The following is a 15,565-nucleotide window of genomic DNA, read 5'->3' on the forward strand; positions in this document are numbered from 1 at the left end:
GTGGGTGTGTAGCCCTGCTGAAATTCAAATGACAATTTTACATTGGCACTGGTGAAGCATGCAGGTCTATTTGCTGAGGCTGGACAGTCAAATTCAGCACATATCCTCAGTGAATTAGCTGCAAACTGTACTGAATATCTGCATTGTGGGTTGCTGTCTTCTAATCAGACGTCATTTCATATGACAAGCAACCATGAGTACAACAGCAAAAAAAAACATTATATTATTACAGATATTTTATTTTATGTTCAGAATCTTTGTCTTATGGAAGTCACAAGAAAAAAAAATACTTAGAAGAATAGAAGTTAGTGACATGAGCAGAGAAAAAGCAGAAGAGAGGAATTACACAAAAAATAGACATTTAAAATACAAGTTACACAATTTTATTGCTTCTTTGATTGCACCATACAAACTTGACACGAAAGAGGTGTCGCTCATTTTACAAGTGAGCATTGTAATAGTAAATATCCCAGTACGACACATCATTCTCCCTATAGATAATATAAAAAAGTACAACCACTCACCTCTAAAATAGTACTGAAAAAGTTGTAGAAAAGTAACACAAAGCTGGATTATTTGGCAGAAACTGTCTAACTTGCCAGGATTTCATCCACTGGGAGTGACAGACAAGACATTTGGCACTGTCATTGGTCCATAGCAGGTCGCAGTGAGGCTCCTGCCAGGTGGCAGAGACGTTCATTGCATTCTGACAAATAAACAACCCTATACTATTCCCAGGGAGAAGACAGCAAGGTCCCTGTTCCTTATTTCACCCCATGATGCCTGTCAATGCCCATTCTTCTCGCAGAAATTAAGAAAAAAAAAAAAACACTTAATCACACGTGTGTCTACATATGAGCTAATGAAAACTGTCTCATAAATGATAAAATAAAATGGCATTTGAAAGTAAACAATATTGTGTGTGCAATTGCTTTGTGAACTGGTCTGAAAAATATGTGTTAGAATGAGGATGTAATTTTCCATGTTACACAAAGTGGAAAAGCGTCATCATCAAGTGAATACATGTAATAGTCTTCAATTTTCTGGCAAATACATAAAAGCTACAACTGTTTGCTACACAAAAAAAAAAAAAAAAAATCAACTATAATCAGTTGCTTGGGAATTTACTTCCTACAAAGAGTGTTTACAGTACTGTGGCATCCAAAAGAAAAACATAACATTCAAGCATTTTCATTGCTCTCCTTTGGGAGTGATAGTAAAATTTCAACATTTCTGAAAGTCACCTTTGGAGTGCTCCATATCTTTGGACCACTGCTTGAATATCCGCATCAGGTGTCCAGCATTGTCCAGCGTGGCTTTCTTTAAATAACGTCAATGTGAGGAGCAGGGTGGTTCTGTTCATCAGAGTGTATGTGTTACCTGACAGTAGGTGTTGTCGCTGAACGCAAGTGGCCAGGCTTGGTGGGCAGGGGAGGCTTGACGCCACGGGACGGTGTTTGTGTGGAGTTTGTAGTGCTTTCAACACTGAAATTTTTCATCAGCTGAGCCACCCGTCCACGACCTGCAGAGGCTGCTGCGCTCCCTAATGACCCGGGCCCTGAGGTTGCATCTGTAAAAGAATAAAATTTTGTTAGGAGCTCCAAAATATGAATGACAATCTGCCTGCCATTAGTACAGGTTGTTAATTATATATGTATATATATCTATATACACACAAACACACACATTGTTTTTTTCAATTGAAATTTATATTTATTATTAATAAAAGCCATAAACTATATTAATATCAAATTTTCTCCTAACTGTGTATTATTAGATGCGCCTGTCACCAAGGGACATTGTTTACTGTAAACCTAAGTGGTCAGTGTCTTGTTCCAGCTTTTTGGGAACATAAGAAGAATAATTCCAGGTGATAATCACTTTAAACTAATGTTATATATACTGTTTGCATAAAAACACACGTATGCTGTTGTAAGAGCAGGAATCCTTCGTTGCTTCACTCTCTGATCATTTCTCCTCTACAAATACTGCACCTAAATCTTGCTTCACTCTTTTCTATCTTTTTCCTCTTTTTCATTGCCCTCCCTTTATCCCACACTGACTGAGCAGAGGTCATCCTCGGTGGAAGTATGGTAGGGACACAGCTGGGTGTAGATAGTATGTGTGCGTGTTTGTGTGTCTGTGCACGTTTGCTGAGGTACTGTGTTTGGAAGAGGGTGTAATTGAGGGAGGAATGGAGGGATCCAGAGTAATGGCGGGGAGGGAGGGCCACAGGGACGGCAATGGAGAGCAGACAGACGCTGCTCAGACACCAGAAGGCTTGAGGAGCCACATATTTTTAGCGTCATCCCCGGGGGACAGAGATATGTGAGAGCGCCCGCGTGCACATCTACAGATGCACGCAAGCTCACACAACATGCACACACACACACACACAAACAATAAAGTAAAAACACACACTAGCATACACACCGTTTCTAACAGTTGAATTTCAAAAGCCACACGCACAATCTCACGTTACATTCAGGCCTGTGCATGCTCTCTCACACACACACATAAACACAAACATGCACCCTTGCACAGCCCTCCTGCTCATGGATCCAGTCACGCATGCAGCCATCTCTGACTAACACCCCGGCATAGCGCACAGTCACACAGACACTCACACACACGCATAGGTGGGGTACTGCCAAAACCACATAAGCACTCCTGGGGCCAGGAAACCTTTAAAGCTCTCGCTGTCTTGCAGGCATGAAAGGGAAAGACCTAAAGTAGCCTTTAAGGTGGTGTTATTGTTTATTGTTGTTTACTCTCCTTTCTCTCCTAGCTATCACTCTCTCCCACCCTTCTCCTTGTGGCTCTAACACCTCCCTCCACCTTCTTCTTCATCTTCTTCTCCCCCATCTTGCCCTGCCTTCCTCTGCCCTCTGACCCACGGTTCCTGTGTTAATGTCCTCTCTCCGCGCTGCGTGGGCTTGCCTCTGATTGTCTCGTTGTGTTGTGTGGTCACCACGGAAACCTTGGATAGGCTCCAGCAATTGAGGCTGACACACATTCAGGCACGCACACACAGATACGCACAAACACAGAGAAAGGCACATACACTCATGGCCAGAGAGTTTTTTGAGCTCAGAGCCCTGGTGCAGGTCTGAGTGGAATGCTTAATGGAGACACAGACTTAGGAGACTGAGAATTGGTGTTATGAACATGGACTCCTGAAAAAAAAAAAGAAAATACATCTACCTATATGGCTTTTGAGAGTGTGTCTTGAAGGAAAAACCCTATTAGCTTCCCACAGGTAACCTGACTAACCTGTCCTGACACACCTAAAAAATGCTCAGACCCCACGCCTGCCTGAAACGCTCCTCAGCAGCTGCATTCTCAGCTCCATCAGCAGAAACAGTCATTAAAGCTACCTGCAAAATCATCTGTTTGAAAGAGAATCTCTTCGTTAAATCACTCGTCAAGAATGATTAATGTCCCGTTTGAGCTTTCGGATGCCACTCCTTACATCTCAGTCCAACTCGTAAATGTACATGGAGGACAAAGAAGAGTGGGCGGGAGGCAGTGTCACTGACCAGGCTAACACAAAAATTAAAGACCAATCTATCTCTTTAAAGACCTCCACGTCTCCGCCAGAAAGAAGGGAGGGGGTGGCTTGGGAGGTGGGTGGGGGGTAGTGGTGGTGGTCGGGTGCAGAAGTGGGGCAGAGGGCAGAATTCCCGAGCAGCATGTCTGTGGACTGAAGGGCAGCGAGGAGAGGAGTGCGTGTGTGTGTGTGTGTGTGTGTGTGTGTGTGTGTGTGTGTGTGTGTGCGTGCGTGTGCGTGCGTGCGTGTGTGTGTGTAAAAAGCATGGGAGGGGCCTCCCAGTGTGGGGGCTGGGGCCCCTGTCACTTATCAGCTCTGGCTGAGCGTCGCCCAGGGCTAGAGTCGGGAAGCAGCACTGGAATGTGTGTCCTTCCCTCTGAAGGTGAAGAGAGAGGAAAGTCCACCAACAGACACAGAAGGGTTCATAAACATGAACACACACAGATGCACACGAACATGTGCCGCCAGCTGCTGGAGACTGACACTTTCATGCTCATGCAAATTTTAGACACTGACTGTACATGCTCCACCCAATTACCTGAACTATTACCTAGAATATGTCCTTCACTTTCATTTTTATACAGATGACACACAACTTTAACACAGTGTCCGAATTATCTGTAACGTTCACCATTTTCACTTTTTACTGATTCTTCAATAAAGAACAACAGTCTTGTGAAAGTGTAGACTAATATATGTGATTTACAGTATTTTCTGATGAAAGAGGGAACTGACTATCACAGTTTTTTTGATGCTATTGATTTATTAGATTTCCAAATATTTCTAATAATTCAGAGATTATACATCTTGAGCTTTAAATTAAACATAAGTTCTAAAATTAACTTGAATCCTGAAATTCTGTAAGTTTTAAAAAAGGCTATTCAGATAAGTCATTCACGCATTTTCTCCTCTTAGGTTTTTTTGACGGTATCTGAACTTTTTTTTTTTAAATTTAATGAAACATTTTAACATAGATGGTGACAAAACAACCATTAATATTACATTCTTAAGTGTTATACTCAAGTTTAGTCTTTCTCCAATGCTTTAAGGCAGACTATTAAGTTAATCTTCTACAAATGTTGCGTGGGCCACAGTCCATGCTCACAGGATGCAGAAATCCTTGTCATTACCCACATTTAAACAAAAACAGCTGAGGCATGAGCCTTATCCTAGTCTGCCTCCTCCTCCCATTGGAACATGCTTCCTGCCATTGTCAAAGACAGACACGCTGTCAGTATTTTTTTGTCCAGAGTCAAGACACATTTATTCACCACTGTGTTCAGCCCACCTTAACTCCCACCACACCAGCTGTTCCTTTCCCTTTCCCTTTTTCCTCTTCCCTCCATTCATCTGTTATTCGCTGCTCTGGCATTGCCCACTGTACTCATATCCAGCCACTAATGTGGGCACAAACACACACATGAACTTGCCTGTGCTATTATTGAAATTGTCTTTTTTTCTATCCAGATTTGAGTCATTCCTTATCTGTGAAACTGTTCCTGATACAACTGATAAAGCTCTGAACTCACTGTGCATATCTCCACAAAACGATTTCTTACTTGTGGCATTAGATCTGAAATTCCCTTAAAACGCTATTTGATTCTGATATTCTCTGCTCAGCTTGGTCGAGCTCAGTCACTATCAGTGAACACAATTTCACAAATGTTTCCAGGATGTTTGTCTCTTGATGACATTATTAAGAGTTCGTTAGTTCGTCAACACCTTTGTCTGGCTTTTCAAGAGATTTCCTACAAAATCTACAATGAACTGCCAAAAATGTTCAGAATGAACCAGACACTAAAGAAAAAGAGAAGAAAAAAAAACATAAATTGTTTTAAGATTGATCTTTTTTGTCCATTCAGCTGCTAGAAAACATGGAGGAATGCGCAGATACTCAACCCTGAGGAGTCTGTCATGTCATATTGTAAGATTGCTGCTGTCGTGTGGTTTTTGAAATAAAATGTCTAGATTTATCTGACTCAGATGAAGTTAAGCTGATAATTTATTTAATTCTGTATTCATTTCAGACTATTGTTTGAGCATGGAACTGACCCAGTCAACCTCTCCAAATCAATATTCCAAGCAATTAGAAAAAACAAATCAGTTTTCTTACAGCAAGGCCAGTGATTTGTATATTGCTGTAGGCCTCATTTTGACTCTGTCGGTGTATGCAACAGTTTTGTTTTTTTTTTCCTGTTTATAAGCCACGTCAGAGACATTTAGAGATTTGGCTCTGAGTCTGATATTATTCAGCACTATCCCAGAAGGTTCAAATCCTGAAGGAGAAATCTGTTTTTAGCTTTTTCATGTTTCCTGACTGAGAAATCTCAACTACATTTTCAACCATTGCAGTATAAGGTGGCTGCGCGTGAACATATCTGCTAAGTTAGCTGTAGGATGAGCATTTTTCCAGCAGAGGGATCTTATGGATATTTTCTATCCAACTAGACTATTTTGTACAGTATCACTGTTTTCCACTGGATGGTGCTAACTTCACCCTTAAACTACCCATTTTTCTACATAACTAGGTCACTGTATGGTGAATGAGTGTCTGGTCAATTCATGAAATTGGGTCTCGTCTTTAAACAGGAAGTCTGGGAATCAGTGAGACACAGCATTCACCCACCAATTTGTCTCTCAAAATCTGAAAAGGGTTTTTTTTTTTTTTTACGTAGTGCTTGTAAGAGATGAGGTTAATAATCAGTTCATGAGTGCCCAGAATAACATTTACAATTAGTCAAGACAAGTAACTTAATTTTCAGGTTGGTGAATCTCAGATCTCTCTTCTTACCTTACTAAACTAATTTAAGGGCACCATAAAATACACCACCTTCACGTGATTTGGATGTTATTAATATTGTTTAATTAATGCAGCATTTAATCTAGGCTATAGTGAAAGTGAGTTGATTTTACACTGTGAACTTGGAGTATGGTGCATATTAATTACGTCAAAAAGAAAATCTTTTTTAATTTTAATGACCTAACATGACTGCTTGTTTTAGCCTACATTATATATAAAATCATTCAGTATTTCTGTGAAGGATCAGTGTTATACATCAGTCTAACATCAGTCTGTCCTCTAGCACCAGATGTAATCTGTTTAAAGGACCATGTATTTCCACCAGTCTAGAGCGTTTATTCACAATTTCACTGCTAACACACACCGATTACAACACAAAAGCTACCAAACAAACTGGTGTGGGGGTGACGTGGTATCACAACACAAATCCCAGGCATATAAGCTTTTTTCCCCACCTCTAGGCTGGGCTCTTTTTACTTTGCCAGTCCATAAAGATTCCAGTGGGCTGAGGCACTATTTGGACAGAACATTAGGTTTGAGGAAATAAATCCTTATTCCTTGGTGCAGCACTGAGAAGTCTGTCTAGTATGAACTTTGTTAAGGCGGGTACTTCTCAGCTCTCTACAGCCATTATTACCCTCAGTAAAGAAGAAATGGAAAACAGTTCTTGTGTTGGTTCAGTAGTTTATAGTATGACAATTGTTATGCAGTTCTTTGCAATATTCTGGACTCAATTTTTAAATCAACATCTGTGTCCAGTAATTTCTTTAATTTGTAACATCCAAATAAAAAACAAAAGAAGAGGTTATAGACTAAGATTCATGACTGTTTGAATGTCATGATTGTCTCCATGTTTATCCTTGATGACAGCATTCATCATCAGTATAGCTGTTTGGATATTTCTTAGTCAGGAAGTGAAAGACTGCAGGAACTGGGAAAAACATCAGCTCAACAAGATTTTTTTTAAATAATACATTTTTTGTTTATTTGTTCTAACGTCAGGATCAGCATGTGCCCTTACTCATAATGCAATGCTCACTCACCTTTCCCACCCTGTGACTCCTGGGGCTTCTGAGGTTCCTGCGAGTGCAGCCCACCTTTGGTGGGTGTTGTTGTTCCAGAGTCTGTTTTGCTAATGCTACTGGGGGAAGAGAACGGCGCAGTGGTGGCCAGCCTCATATTTGCAAGGTTGGGTCTCATGTTGACAGAGCCTGGCGCCGGATTTGCACAAGCTGGTCTCACAGTGACAGGACTAGATCTCTTGGGAAGCCTGGGGCAGATGGAGGGCTGGGGAACTGACTTCTCAGTCTCACTGGGTGACTTCAGCTCGGGCTGCAGAGGGAAGAGTGACAATAGACGACAGAAGAGTGCGATCAGTGTTGACAGCTAATTCATATACAGTGGAATTACTGTCATGTTTGATTAAATCACTGGATAAATGATTCACCAAATTACAGTTGTCCATTGACTACAGTGCACCATAATGAAACACACAGAGCTATGACCACTGATTAAGAGTTTAAGAATGTGTGGAGAGAAAATTATAAGGTGACTTAGAAATCAAGCTGCCTCTCTAATCTTCCTTCCTGATCTTACGCCTTCTTAATCAACAATCTCACTCTCTCCTCCTCTCTCAGACTGACTCCTTCCTTCACTAAATCAACTAGTAAAAACCTGCAGCAGCGCTACCATCACCTACTGCTATAGCTGCAGCACAAAACCAGTCCCTGCCTGCTTCCAGGAACCAGTCATTCAATCTTCAAACAAGACATTCATCATACAAGAATACTGTAAAGAGAGGCTTAGGTGGTGAATTCTTGGCTGTCAGCGCGGCCAAACATCCTAGGGTGTGGATGTTTATTGCCATATCAGAGTGAGTTGGCCAAAGTGTTGGGGCCTGTAACATAAAGAATGTGATATAGATATAAGAAGTGAGGAAGAGACATTTCCTTCTGTGACAAAGAGGGAAAAAGGGAAAAACAGAGAACAGAGGAGAGCTCACGCGCCCAAACCTCAGGAGACTATCCCACAATCCCATCCATCTGCGACTGACGCATTCTCTATCTCTGGCGTTTTAATTCCCTGATCAAGTTCATCAACCATCTGTTCCAGGGCAGTCCAGAAATCCTGCCTTGCCTTTGTGATTCAGCTGTTCTCACAGCACATGTCACCTGCACACACACTCACACAATTGCATGCACGTAAGCGCAGAAAGCAAAAGAAGGCAAGGGGAGCTAGAGCGCATACTCCCCAGACAACCCAAGGCTGGAGTGATGATGGAGCCAGTGGGAGGACAGCTCAGTTCAGCCGGTCTCTGGAGAGAACTACAAGGAGTGCGGCAGCTAAGACAAGCCGGAGCACTGGAAGGGAGAAAGCTGGGAGAAAGATGATCCGCAGAGAGTCCGGGAGTGGAGAGACAGCTGACCTAACCACCATTTCCAGCTACTCACAGAGGGTGGGACTGCCATGAAAAGACAAGCAGGGGTCTAAAGCCACATTTCAAAGAGCGGAAGAATGGATCCCTGCATTGTGAATCACACTTTGCCGGTATATGTGAAACTGTGTTTATATGTGTTTATGATGGTAAAACATAAACTGTTATTTGCTTTGAAAACATATAGGACATATACTAAGAGGAGAAAACTGTTTTACAAGCTAAAATGAACATACGCAAACAATCATCAACAGATACTTTAATTTGCAAATACCTTTTCTGCTGCTAGAGTTGATGAATGCTCAATCACTGACACCTGTGGGTTTAACAAAGACATTACATGAGCGTTACAGGCCATGATGCAACCGGAGAGCACTGAGCCCAATTATGGCAGGCAGTGATTTCCACTCACCGGCAGAGGGAGTGATGTGCTTGTCTCCTCACATTTCCCCTGTTGGGAGAGACAGTGCCATGTTAGGTGATACCAGAGGTGACATGTTCTTTAATTTTGAGTCAGCTCAGTACTTTGAGTAGAACAGAGAACAGTCAAAAAGCCTGAATCGAATGAAACAAATACAGCAAATGATAAATACTCAAAAACATTTCTGATCAGTGGGTGTGGTAATGTTACTGCAGGAAAACCAGTGACTGTCTGGGATGCTCACATTTCCAGTGAGTGAGCAGCGTGCAGATTTAACCATCGTGGTCAGGCCAGATGAGACCGTCCACCGTGTTCACTCTGGCTCAGTGTGTGCAAGGTTGCCATGACAACACAGCAAATCTCTTTTTAAGATAGCGTGAAAAAAGGAGTCATCATCCCCACACCCCCCACTCACAAACTCCAAAATCAGCACACGCATCGCCAACGGAGCACACAAAACACACACACACAAAATATCACCACCCTCAAATTTACCCACACTGAGTGCATGTTTTGACAGACAACAGAGGCCCAAAATAATAGGGCTTGATATTTAATGGTGGAGATTTAATTTTTACCAGGGGTTTTTCAAAATATCTGGTAAAATGCAACAATTAAATGACAAAAGGATTGTAGAACTTTGGTATTTGATGCTCTAGCAGGCCACTGATTCTCAGTCTGATTGTTTTTTATATTTATCACATTATGCCAACCTTTAAATATTTGTAATGAGTTACTTTTGTATAAAGTAATGGTATCTTAGGAGCCAGCCATTTCTTATGGAAAAGTAAGTAGAAATAAGTCTATGAGACCTTTTTTTTCATTTCCTAAATCATGACAATCACTAGTAGACAACACAGTTCTCTGACGTCACAAAAAACCAGCTACACACCTTTAAATTCAGTGAGATTCCAGGAAGGACTTTTTCTCGATCACTTCTGACAGGTTCTGTGGTTTTTCTGCTCTTCAAGATAGTTTGAAGGCTGCAAAACATAATCAGACCACGATTATTTCTATTTAAATGTATATACAGTACAATACACATATTGCAAAATGCCATACCAAAATTAAGTTTACAGCAAAATTCCTCTGGTAACACCTTGAATTACAGTTTTTCATGTTACATATTGTTCATTGCCTGGAATCTAGCAAATCAGTTTTATTTTAAAAAGGTAGTTACTTTGTATTGCTCTGAAGACTCGGTGCCTTCTTCTCTGCATATCCTGAACAGATGAATTTGGCGCTCAGCTCATCCACCTCCCCGATCACAATGACAGCCACATCTCCATCCCGGCCAAGCAACCAGCTCACGCTCTTACTGTTGGCTGTACAAAACACAAAAACACAACATGAGTTAATAGGGTGTTGGTAAGGTTATCTCAGTGTTTGAAAGTGTTTCAGAATGTACAAGGATACTTTACTCAAAGTAGCACTCAAATTATGGTGGAATAATCTATAAGAAATACATCTGGAAATAAGGAAAACACTATCAATAACAGCACTATTTGCCTTTATATCATATGTGACATATGAACACAGTGTATTAATAAGCCTACGTATTCCAGATCCCTGAAATAATCAGTTGCAGCACTGGTCATTTTGAAATAAAACTCATCAGTAGCTTATCAGCAGTGTGTCTGATAGGTTGAGGCTGTTGTTTTGCTTCAGAGACAGACAGAAGTGACAGCTGGTGGGGCCCAAGCAAATGTATGAGACAGGACTTTTTATAAATGATATAAGCAGAGTTGACAGGGAAAACCCCTATCTTCTCAGTCAACTCATACACACACACACACACACAGAACCATAAAAAGGTATGTGTATAAATATACTTATTGGGACCATATTAATTCCTTTACCTGCCCCAGATCTGATGTAAAAATAGTGTTTAATTCACACCTGAAAGACATTCCTAACCAAAGAAATCTATAAACCACTCACCCCAACCGGTCGAGGCAGATGGCCGCCCAAACTGAGCCCGGTTCTGCTGGAGGTTTTTTTCTTCCGTTAAAGGGAGTTTTTTCCTCTCCACTGTCGCCAAGTGCTTGCTCATAAGGGAATTGTTGGGTTTTTAGTTTTAGTTTTTGTAAAGTGCCTTGAGATGATTTGTATTGTGATTTGGCGCTATACAAATAAAATTGAATTGAATTGAATTGAATAAATGATCTTTGTTCTAGACTTGCTTGACTTCTCCTTAGCTGTCTCTTTGTGAGGACACTGAGTACTCTCACGCATACTGTACAAACACATGTTACTGTCTTGTGACTATGTTTGGGAGCACAGAGAAGTTGCTTTATGCAGATAACCCATCTGACGCATGCTCAGAGGGTGAGAGCTTGTTGAGTTGGAAACAGAATAACATACTTGAACAGTGAACTGGTTTTGCCAGCCTACCCTGTGGATCACATTCCAGCAGGCCGTACCATGATGACTCCACAAACACATCAGGAAAACAAGCTACAGCTACACACAACTACTTTGTCAGGTGCAAGTAAGGTTAGCTGTCAGCTGAGTAAACGGACATTTGGAAAATACCATATTTAGAGTATTGAGCATCTTGTCAAAGGCTCGACTTTAACAGTGTAATGGTGTTAAAACACATTTTCATATAGGTTTCAAAATAATGTGGTGCATTGCTTTGAAGTGAAGAGAATAATATTTCTAAAATGAGGGGAAATATCTGAAGAACAAATCCAAGGTTACTGGTCTGAATAGTCTAACCACAGAAACTCTCCGCTGAGCCATGCAATTTGTTTCTCTGCCTCATATGAATGTCACCAGTCTGCCTTCAACATAAACAAATGCTGCCAAATATGCCAGCATACAGCTATGTAGGATGTCAACACCAATAACATCAACTCAACCGCAACAAAGGTCCCATGATCAGAAAAGGCTGGAGGCTGTCAGCAACGCCAGCTTTGTAAAATCAAACTTATGTGAGCTCTCCCACAAGGCCATCCAGTTAAACTCTCTTGTTGTTTTTCATATACATACATTTCCTGCATGCTTCCTGTTTCACCCCCTTAGTAATTGTTTGAAGGATTGTGTCTTGACTCACTTCCTATTTTTACACAGAAACACCAACTATCCACCATTTCCTCTGGTCTATAGTCGAGGAGCCCGTGTGGAGAAGAGTTGGGAACATGCGGTCTCAGCCTGCAGTCTCCATTCAGCCTCCTAAAGACAGCTGCACTGGTCATTAAGGATACAGTATAGAAAGAGCACTGTTCACTCTGCACCACAGTTGATAGGAAGCGCTTTGTTATTTGCCAAAATCACATTACTGTGTCAATCAGTTAATGCTCCGACTGTACGGTGCTGTTTATTGACTTCAAGGCATCTCCAAGTGGGATTTCAGCATGTGTGTGTTCTTCCAAACCTCTGTAGTTTGGAACTTTGGAAATTTAAACATAGAGGAATTTATGTCATAGTCATTGCACCCCACATTTCTTGTACTTGGTCATATTACAACCAAAAATAAAATGCAGAAGGGCATGATTCTGTTGCACTGCATGTGTCAAACCAGTTTTAAGCATCCTGAATTTCTGGTTGAGTTATTTGATTGCTGTGTTTACAGTATGTTGTGCAGCAGCCAGTTCCTGATAAACTCATTTACCATTCATATTGCTCTGTGCATTTCCCCTCATTTTTTTTTTCATAACATCTCTGTGGATCAAGCCAGTGTTTTCATCCAACAACTATTTTCCATCAAAAACATGTTCCGGCCACGTGTGACACCACTGACGCAATGAATATTCTCCTCTGTTGTGCTTGGGCTCACAATGTGTGGAGAAACTGGGAACAAAGTGATCTAAGTGAGAGCCTGAAACCATGTGAACATAAACACACATTTCACATTCAGAATTATGTGCACTTCTTTAACAGTTGCTCTAAGACCTATTATAAGCAGACAGTATAAAAATCAAGGTGAATATCATCTTCCCATGACATCCTCTTTACTTTGCCTGTGTAAATGTTACCATCATCTGTGAGTGTGATGTTAACGTTAACTCGCCAACATCGTCAATCTGCTGTAATTGTTTAGGACTTGAGATCTAAATAAAACTTCATGTTAGTGAAGAATAAATGGGCTGTAAATCACGCAGCATGTCGGCATTGTCTTCTCATTTCCCCAACATCACAGGCACATTAATGTGGAGCAGCTGGTGTTTGTTAGCCCAAGTTTGTGTCTTAGGAAATGTTGTACTTGCCAAATGGACTTCAGGTAAATGCTTTGTCTGTGTTGGCAAACAGCTGTCGAGATGATGTGCATCCTGAGCTACAGCAGTGACAGTACATAGCCATTAGCATAGGATGCCTGTCACGACCATTGCACACGTGCTGCTGCAGTGTGCTTTGTGAGCTTTGTTACTTTGCATCAGGTAATTCACAGCACACTATGCAAACATCTTGGCTACAAGGATTCACAATGGGGGAACAGATGGTTTACTGTCAAAAGCTTTGTTTAAAAGTTTCAGTATGCTTGAAAAACTTGAAGCTGCACCCTGTCACACTAGATAAACAGGAAGAAGGAAAGTTAACAAAGGTGCTGATGGGTTGGCATGGTTACCTTTTTTTGGTTTTCTTCCCTTGTTCTCAATGTCCCCCCCTTGTCTCTCTAGGTTCTCCTCCCGCTCCTTCCAGCGCCGCACCTGTTCCTGGCGCATTTTAAGGAACAAAGTCTTTTTCTGGTCCTCATTAAGGGCGTCCAGCACATCAGGGTCGATGTACATGTCATTCAAAATCTGTTGGAGCATGTTGGCGGTTGAGTTAACGTGTCACCACTCAGCCAAGCAGTTGTACAGAGGCGGCGCTGTCCTTTGGCCAGGAGCTTTTTGAGGTGGACAGGGTTGGTTTATGGTCTCATGTTGTAGGAGAAGACCTTCAGAGCTTTTTGTATTCTAAAATAATTCCTGTCTACCCCAGAAACTCGTCTTCATTAATCAAAGTCCTTGTACAGTACATACCGTACAATCTCACACAATCACATATATGAACACACATACACATACACCCATGTGCGCTCGCACACACACACAGACACACACACACACACGCACACGCACGCACTCACTCACACACACACACACACACACACTCACTCACTCACACACACACACACATAAATCCTGTTTCCTTTCTGTGCAGTGCTAACAGTTTCCCCAACCCATTAAGCTTTTAGTTTCCTTTGACTTTGGAGGTCATCACTGGGACAATCTGCAAGAAAAAAAAAATAGAGAACATTTTCAACAAACATTTGAAGGTTATGTATGTTGTGCCTTGCAGATTCTACATCTTTCTCAAAGTTGCAATGATCCCACCTTCCTATCAAATCAGAAACATTTTCCTAAACATTCTGTTGGAAATTGAGTTTCACTTGTGTATCTTGTCCCTCCCTTCATGAATGCAGAAGAGCCCAAACCTTCTTTCTACGCTGACAGAAAGACTCAAAATGGGAGGAGATTCCAAAAAAAATGAGACTGTTTCTGTCATCAGTGGCCCACCTCCCTCCTTCCCCTCCCCACCACACATCCCTTCCCAAACCCATGTTCCCTTCTCCCCCTCAAAACTCCCATGAGACAGCGGCTCCATTTTAACACGATCAGTTTCTGGTTGCAAGAGAAAAACACAGAGGGTCATAGCCCAGAACAGCATGAACCGGTTTCTCTAACAAGGGGATTGAAATGGACTCCTCCAATCACAGTGGGGAGTTAAACAATAGCTACCACATCAGCAAGACTTGGAGGGAAAGAAAGCTTGTCTCAGACTGAGAACTATTACACTGGTGGAATACAGATTGGTGTCTACTACACACATTGTAGGGTGCAGAGAAAAACCCAGCAACAGGAGGAAAGTGAGGGGAGAAAGTAAGTGATACAAAACAAAAGGGAGTTGTTCAGAGAAGGGTAGAATTTGCTAAAGTACTCACATTGGTTTGTAGACAGCCGCTCCACAGCAGAGTATGCTAAGTACGCTTGAAGGAGACTGAGCGCCTGTGGGTCCTCCTCGTCTTTGTGCGTGTATGACTGGGCTGATGACATCACAGCATTCCATGATCTCTCTCCCTCCCTCTTTCTCCACAGACACACACACAAATACACACACACACGATTCATTTAAAAAAGGGGAAGAGAGCAATCCAGGAAGTTTACCTCACACATTAAATTGTAAGCACAACACAAACTCTTAGAAAGACATAAAGTACTATTTTTTTCTTACTTTAGTTTTTAGTGTATACATGCACCATGCTGTGCAGTGGTTTTAACCACAAAAACTCTGAGGAATGCCATGGTTTATAAACAAACTTCATATAAAGTGCAGTAAAGAGACTAAAAGTTGACTCAAGGACTACTCTTGTAT

General features: G+C 41.5%; 1 protein-coding gene across 1 annotated transcript; it reads right to left on the reverse strand.

Annotated features, from left to right (window-relative positions):
• Nucleotides 1-367: 367 nt before the first annotated feature.
• On the reverse strand, nt 368-15,276 carry LOC113142827 (SH2 domain-containing protein 4A). The gene is made up of 8 exons (XM_026328131.1): nt 15,135-15,276; nt 13,776-14,422; nt 10,386-10,530; nt 10,098-10,188; nt 9,197-9,235; nt 9,059-9,100; nt 7,394-7,682; nt 368-1,570 (listed from the first exon to the last, which is right to left on the reverse strand). The coding sequence occupies exons 2-8, from the start codon at nt 13,960-13,962 to the stop codon at nt 1,377-1,379; spliced, it is 987 nt and encodes a 328-aa protein (XP_026183916.1). The 5' UTR covers nt 13,963-14,422; nt 15,135-15,276; the 3' UTR covers nt 368-1,376.
• Nucleotides 15,277-15,565: the final 289 nt, after the last annotated feature.

Source organism: Mastacembelus armatus, chromosome 14, assembly GCF_900324485.2.
Source record: "Mastacembelus armatus chromosome 14, fMasArm1.2, whole genome shotgun sequence".
NCBI classification, from domain to species: Eukaryota; Metazoa; Chordata; class Actinopteri; order Synbranchiformes; family Mastacembelidae; genus Mastacembelus; species Mastacembelus armatus.

Coding starts and splice junctions, on each gene's coding strand:
- LOC113142827 (XM_026328131.1), bottom strand. CDS start 13,962: ATGCTCCAACAGATTTTGAATGACATGTACATCGACCCTGATGTGCTG. Junction 10,189..10,385: donor AGTCTTCAGAGCAATACAAA/GTAACTACCTTT, acceptor TATGTTTTGCAG/CCTTCAAACTATCTTGAAGA. Junction 1,571..7,393: donor GGAGTCACAGGGTGGGAAAG/GTGAGTGAGCAT, acceptor ATTCTTTTACAG/ATGCAACCTCAGGGCCCGGG.